Source organism: Miscanthus floridulus, chromosome 3 (assembly GCF_019320115.1).
Source record: "Miscanthus floridulus cultivar M001 chromosome 3, ASM1932011v1, whole genome shotgun sequence".
NCBI classification, from domain to species: domain Eukaryota; kingdom Viridiplantae; phylum Streptophyta; class Magnoliopsida; order Poales; family Poaceae; genus Miscanthus; species Miscanthus floridulus.
Genome location: NC_089582.1, coordinates 11,954,602 through 11,961,669, shown reverse-complemented (window position 1 = coordinate 11,961,669; position 7,068 = coordinate 11,954,602). Strand labels below are relative to the sequence as shown.

The following is a 7,068-nucleotide window of genomic DNA, read 5'->3' as shown; positions in this document are numbered from 1 at the left end:
CTCAACCCCGAGAAGTGTGTCTTCGGGGTTCCCCGAGGCATGCTCTTGGGATTCATAGTCTCGGAACGTGGTATCGAGGCCAACCCAGAGAAGGTCTCGGCCGTGACCAACATGGGCCCAATCCGAGACCTCAAAGGGGTGCAGAGGGTCATGGGATGCCTTGCGGCCCTAAGCCGCTTCATCTCGCGCCTCGGCGAAAAAGGGCTGCCCCTGTACCGCCTCTTGAGAAAGTCCGAGCGCTTTTCTTGGACCACCGAGGCCGAGGAAGCCCTCGCCAGGCTCAAAGCACTGCTCACCAACCCCCCCGTCCTGGTTCCGCCCACCGAGGGTGAGCACCTCTTACTCTACATCACCGCGACGACCCAAGTGGTCAGCGCGGCCGTAGTAGTCGAGAGGCAGGAGAAGGGACATGCTCTACCCGTCCAACGACCTGTCTACTTCATCAGCGAAGTGCTCTCTGAGACTAAGATGAGTTACCCCCACATCCAGAAGCTGGTTTACACCGTAGTCTTGGCTCGACGCAAGCTGCGTCACTACTTCGAGTCCCACCCGGTGACTATGGTGTCGTCTTTTCCTCTGGGAGAGATAATCCAAAACCGGGAGGCCTCGGGTAGAATAGCCAAGTGGGCTGTCGAACTCATGGGGGAAACCTTGTCTTTCGCGCCTCGGAAAGCGATCAAATCACAGGTCCTGGCCGACTTTGTAGCCGAGTGGACCGACACACAGCTGCCACCCGCTCAGATCCAATCAGAATGCTGGACCATGTACTTCGACAGGTCTCTGATGAAGACTGGGGCTGGCGCGGGCCTGCTCCTCGTCTCGCCCCTCGGAGTACACATACGCTACATGATCCGGCTTCACTTCGCCGCCTCCAACAACGTGGCCGAATACGAGGCCCTCGTCAATGGCCTGCAAATCGCCATCGAACTTGGAGTGCGACGTCTCGACGTACGGGGTGATTCGCAGCTCGTCGTCGATCAGGTGATGAAAGAGTCAAGCTGCCATGACCCCAAAATGAAGGCGTACTGCACGATAATACGTCGCCTAGAGAACAAGTTCGACGGTCTTGAACTCAACCACGTTGCGCGAAAATACAACGAGGCCGCGGACGAACTGGCAAAGATGGCGTCGGCGAGGGCCCCGGTCCCCCTGAACATCTTCGCCAGAGACCTCCGCAAACCTTCCATCGACTGCACCTTGGCGGCGGAAGATGGCTCACCGGTCAAGCCCGTCGAAGGGCTCGAGGCCCCCTCTGCCGCCGAGACCTCCGTAGTCGAGCCTGAAGTCATGGAAATCGAAGCAGAGCCTCTCGAGGCCGACCAGGGTACGAACTGGCGAGTCCCATTCTTTGATTACCTCATCCGGGGAGAGCTCCCTGCAGACAGGACCAAAGCCCGACGGCTTGCACGGCGAGCCAAAACTTACGTCCTCTGCGACCGTGAGTTGTACAGGCAAAGCCCGTCAGGCATCCTCCAACGATGCATCACTACCGAGGCAGGCCAGGCCCTGCTTTGGGACTTGCATGCGAGAACCTATGGGCACCATGCGGCGCCTCGGACACTCGTCGGAAATGCCTTTCGCCAAGGTTTCTACTGGCCAACGGCGGTTGCCAACGCCACCAAGCTAGTACACTCCTGCGAGGGATGTCAGTACTATGCGCGGCAGACGCACCTCTCGGCCTAAGCCCTCCAAACCATCCCCGTCATATGGCCATTCGCCGTATGCGGTCTGGACATGGTTGGGCCTCTGCAGAAGGCCCCCGGGGGCTACACCCACCTGCTGGTAGCCATCGCCAAGGTCTCCAAGTGGATCGAGGCTCGCCCGATCACACAAATCAAATCCGAGCAAGCGGTTCTATTCTTCACTGACATCATCCACAGGTTCGGGGTTCCTAACACCATCATCACTGACAATGGGACACAATTCACCGGTCGCAAGTTCCTGACGTTCTGCGACGACCACCACATCCGGGTGGCCTGGTCGGCCGTAGGACACCCTAGGATGAATGGCCAGGTAGAGCGTGCCAACGGTATGATCCTACAAGGCCTTAAGCCAAGAATATTCAACCGGTTGAAGAAGTTTGGCAAGAAATGGCTTGCCGAACTCCCGTCAGTCATCTGGAGCCTAAGAAACACCCCGAGCCGAGCCACGGGATTCACACCGTTCTTCCTGGTCTATGGAGCCGAGGCTATCCTCCCCACTGACTTAGAATACGGTTCCCCGAGGCTACAGGCGTACAACGAGCAAAGCAACCACACTGCCCGCGAAGACACCCTTGACCAACTGGAGGAAGCCCGAGACGTCGCGCTGCTACACTCAGCCAGGTACCAGCAAGCCCTATGACGCTACCAAGCCCGGCGCGTCCAAAGCCGAGACCTGAAGGTGGGCGACCTAGTGCTGAGACTAAGGCAGAGCAACAAGGGCCGCCACAAGCTGACCCCACCCTAGGAAGGGCCGTACATCGTCGCTCAAGTGCTGAAGCCCGGGACCTACAAGTTAGCCAACAAGAAGGGCGAAGTCCTCACCAACGCTTGGAACATAGAACAGCTATGTCGTTTCTACCCTTAAATTTCCAAGCATTGTATATTTTGTTTCTCGAAATACATAAAAGAAGCGTCTTTAGTTGTTCTAATTTTTCGAGAAACCCCCATCAAGGGGAACCTGTCCCGTACTAGGACAAGTCGATTACAAAAAAACCTAAGGACCAGAGGTTCGCCTCAAGAGCAAAAGGCCGGCCGAGCTGTGAGATAAGCCTACGCCTCCGGGCTACGGCAACTCCCTCACCACCTTTCACTCGAGAGGCAGCCCAGGCTCCGAGGGGGTTTTTTTCAAAGGACTTGTCTAGAAATCGGAACAGAAGGTAAAACGCTTTACGATAACGCTTCAAGGGAGACTCGGCCATGCCTCTGCAGGGCCGAGCCTCCCTCGAGGGCTAAAGGGGGGGGGAACCCCCCTAAGTCCCGGACACCATTTCTTAATTGATTTTCAGTTAAATTCCTACGCCAAACTCTCTCTAGCGTGCTCTAACAGACCATTTGTAAAGAACCTAAGGACCAAAAGTATGTCTCAAGGCTAAAAGGCCGGCCGAGCTGTGAGAACGACCTACACCTCCGGGCTACGGCAACTCCCTTACCACCTTTTACCCGAGGGACAACTTAGGCTCCAAGGGAGTTTTTACAGATGATACGTTCGGAGGCGAGACAGAGGACAGAGGCTTGGAAATACAATAAAACGATTAGAAAAAACGTATATATACAGGCACCTCACAAAGGCCCCGACGGCCACAAACATCACGATACAGTAATAAATCTAACTTATTTCATGGCCCCCTCGGCCCAGGTCAAGGCGCAGGGTCTCCCGCGTCGGCAGACGGTGAAGGAGGGACCACCTCCTCATCGAATAGCTTCGCCAACGCCGTGCCGGGGCCCTCGACTGCCGCTTCCAGCCTCGTCAGCTCCTCCTCGGCCTCGACGGCATCCTCGGATAGGACATAGCCGTCACTGACGCCTTCGACGTCGACGCCGGCGTAGTGCGAGGAGATGACGGCCAGGGCGCGTTTGACGCCTGTGTGTAGCGCCTCTCGCAGTCGCTGACGCGCTTGGCCAATCAACGCAGTCAGGCGGCTCCTAAGGGAGCTGCCCGATTGAACCCCCTCCATCTCCAGGGCCTCGCAGACAGCACGAGCGGTGCTCTGCAGCACGTCGTGCTCCTCGATCTCACGATCGAGCACTGTCTGCAGCGCGACGGAGGCCTCGGTCAACCACGAGACCTCATCGTCCAACCCTACGCCAAAACAAGTAGAATGGGATTAAGCGTCAAAGAAAACAAGCCAAACAGGGGCGCGAGGCCTGCGGGACTCACCCTTGGCCTTCTCCTCCTGGCGCCGGACCTCGACCTGAGAGGCCTCGACCTTCTCCTTCCAGCGCTGGACCTCGACACGAGAGGCCTCGGCTGCCCTGGAAGCCTCCTTCTCCAGTTCTGCGTGGCGATAAGAAGTCAGGTGTTGAACGCATGAAAAAACGAACGAAACAAAGGGAACAGGACTCACCCTCGGCCTTTTCCCTCCATTTTAGGGCCTCGCCTTGGGAAGCCTCGGCCGCCTTGGTAGCCTCTGCCAAGGCACCTTTCGTTAGCTCGTGCGCCCGCTACTCCGCACCCAGCTGCCCGGCAGTGGCTATGGCGATGGCCCTCACTTCTTCCGCCCGGGAGTTGGAGGCGTCTCGCTCGTCGGCCACATGGGTCAGTTCCTCCTCCAGCTCCTTGACCCGTGCCGCCAAAGGGGCGACCTGCCCCTGAGCCGTGGCCGCCTCAGCCTCCCGGTTGTCACAGCGAAGACGGAGATCCTCCGCCTCCGCGCTCCACGCCGACAGAAGCTCGTTGGCGTGGGCGAGCAGCTCCCTCTGCCGACAGAGCTCGTCCCAGACGCCCCTCTCCCGCCGAAGGAACAGCGACTTCCCGAAGGACCGGGCCTCGAGCTCCTGGATAGGCAGAACACAAGTTGAGCACTATGAATAAACCCGGAGAAAGACGATGTCACACGAGAAAAGGGGGATACGTACCTGTGAGACCCTGGGCAGGTCATTGGCCACGACGGATAGCGCTGTCTGCAGCGACCATTCTGCCAGGCTACGGTACTGCTCGAGGGTGTCCCAGCGACCCCCCTCGGCCATGTCCTCAAGTGCAAAGATGGGCTCCCCCTCGGGGTCGTCCTGGCTCCGCCACCAGACGCGCGGGTGATCCCACCCGTACGGCTCAGGCCGCACTCGCACGAGGGCCGCACTTCCCTCGCCCAAAGCCGAAGCCGGCTGTTCCACGACGCTGGCCGCCCCGGCATCGGCCACCCCCTTCCCCCGGGAAGCATTGTCGGCAGGGATCAGGCGGACCTCCGCCTCCCGGGTGCTCCCCTATACCAGAAGCGCGCTCTGAATTGGCGGCAGGGTTGAGGCTTGCCTCGCCTCCATCTCCACCTCTAGGGCCGCCGCCCTCGCCGCGCTCACTCCGGCCTCCACCACTTCGGCCCCAAAGTTCCCGGGCGCCGCGATCTCCACCACCTCGGCCCCTGAGGTCCGGAGGGCCTCGGCAACCGTGGGGGCCTCGACCTCGACCTCACCCTCGGTGGCCTCGACAATCGAGGGGGCCTCAACCTCGACCTCGCCCTCGATGGCCTCCACGGCTGAGGGGGTCTTGGCCGCACCCATAGTGGCCTCAACAGCTGCAGGTGCTACGACCTCGCGGAGTGTAGGCTCCTCCTCCTCCTCTCGCCCCACGGCCGCCTGGGTAGCCCCTACCTAGGCGACCAACTCCTGTACCTCCACCGCCCCTGGGGCGATGGAACCCGTGCCCACCTTGAGAGCCTTGCGCGGCGCCAAGGCAGGCACTTCCGCCTAACGCTTCTGGCTGAGGGCAAAACACGGTCAGACCCGCGACCAAAACAAAAGCAGGAGATGTTAAAAAACTTCACTAGCAAAATGCTCAACTCGAGTGGATGCTCAACCGCTTCTTCACCGCGTCCCTCCTCTGCAACGGCGGCGGTGGCGTGGCCCCCGTATCCGCCGAGGCCGGCCAACCTTCGCCAGACTTCGGCGCTCGCTCAACCCTCGGTGGAGCCGGCCCCGCAGCCGTCTGCTCCACCTCTGCCGTCGAGCCCAGTGGGCTGACGGCGCGCTTTCCCAACGCCCTCGTCTCGGGCATATCGGCCTCGGCCGCGGGGTGGGCGCTCATCTGCCCCGAGTCGCCGTCTCCTCCTCCTCCTTGGGACGCCGGACCGCCCGCCGACGCCCCAAGAACCATCTCCCTGACGTCAGGGAGGTGGTCAAGGGGACCCCGCCCCACCTCACCACCATCGTCGCCGCTCGAACCCTCCGCCGATGTCGACGAAGACGCCTCCACTGGGAGACCCTCGAGCTTCTGCTTCCGGCAACGCTTTTCCAGAGCGTCGCGCTCAACGATCTTCTTCTTACGCTTTGCCGTCTTAGCGTCCTTCTTCTTCTTCTAGGCCTTCGCGTACGCTCGGTTCACCGCCCACCGCTGTGCGTCTTCGGGGATGGGCGGTGGGGAGGCTCGTATGTCCCTCATCCCCTACAAAAAACGACAAATACGAATAAGGGCTCAGGCCAAGGAGAGGAACAAGGAGGCCTCGGAGGCTGCAGCCACACACGACTCACCAGGGAAAGGTACCCCGGCGTTGGGCACATCGGGAACATGGACAGGCCGCCGATCTTCTGCCTCCCCTCGACCGCCTCGTTCACCCAGCGCAGAACCTCCTCGTCGGAGAGGGGCGCGGCGGACATCCGGATGCCGTCAATCGGCTTGTCCAGCGTCATCTCGAACAAACGTCGCCGCCACGCCATCAGCGGCAGCACCCTCCGGTGATGGAAGGCCATCATCGCCACTGCCGCCGTAAGGCCACGATCGCGTAGCCTCTCCAGCGCCTTCAGTAGTGGCCGCAGCCTGTGTTGCTCCTCGCTCGGGATGCCATACCGCCAGTGCTCCGGCTGAACCTCCACTACCCTCCCAGTATAAGGAGGAAGCCCGCCGTCATCGTTGCGGAGGTAGAACCAGCTGGAGTACCAGCGACGATTGGACGACGTGAGTTGGGCTGGGATGTAGAGGTTCAGCCGGTCCTGACGCACTTGGAGAGTGCAGCCGCCGGTCCTCGTCGCCTTCCTCGTGCCCGTCATACCCATCGGCCTGGTGGTATGCGTCGCCCGAAATAGGTGAAGCCACAGCTCCCAATGGGGAGGGATTCCCAGGTACCCCTCGCAGACGGCGACGAAGGTGGCCGCCTGCGCAATGGAGTTGGGGTTGAAGTTGTGGAGCTCCACGCCGTAGTAATGCGGGAGCGCCCGCATGAACCGATCCGCCGGAAGGCTGAAACCACGCTCGTGGAAGGACACGAAGCTCACGACATAGCCGTCGCGAGGCCTCGGCTCTGGTTCGCCTCCCGGAGCCATCCACTCCGGCCTACTGGGATCGGTGATCGGGCGGAGGAGACCGTCGTTGACAAGCGACTGTAGCACTCCCACGGTCACATCAGACCGATCCCATGGGTCCACCAGGAGGACCACG

General features: G+C 60.7%; 1 protein-coding gene across 1 annotated transcript; it reads right to left on the bottom strand.

The window, feature by feature from the left end:
- Positions 1–3,340: 3,340 nt before the first annotated feature.
- LOC136543158 (uncharacterized) lies at positions 3,341–5,198 on the bottom strand. The gene is made up of 5 exons (XM_066535694.1): positions 4,998–5,198; positions 4,560–4,904; positions 4,157–4,478; positions 3,862–3,978; positions 3,341–3,783 (listed from the first exon to the last, which is right to left on the bottom strand). Exons 1-5 carry the CDS (start codon positions 5,196–5,198, stop codon positions 3,341–3,343), a joined length of 1,428 nt encoding a protein of 475 aa, XP_066391791.1.
- Between the last annotated feature and the right edge of the window lie 1,870 nt (positions 5,199–7,068).

Excerpts from the sequence above, each read along its gene's own strand:
- LOC136543158 (XM_066535694.1), bottom strand. The coding sequence starts at position 5,198 with ATGGGTGCGGCCAAGACCCCCTCAGCCGTGGAGGCCATCGAGGGCGAG. Across the intron at positions 4,905-4,997 it reads CCGAAGTGGTGGAGGCCGGA|GGGAGCACCCGGGAGGCGGA; the intron begins GTGAGCGCGGCG and ends CTTCTGGTATAG. Across the intron at positions 4,479-4,559 it reads ACCTGCCCAGGGTCTCACAG|GAGCTCGAGGCCCGGTCCTT; the intron begins GTACGTATCCCC and ends CTGCCTATCCAG.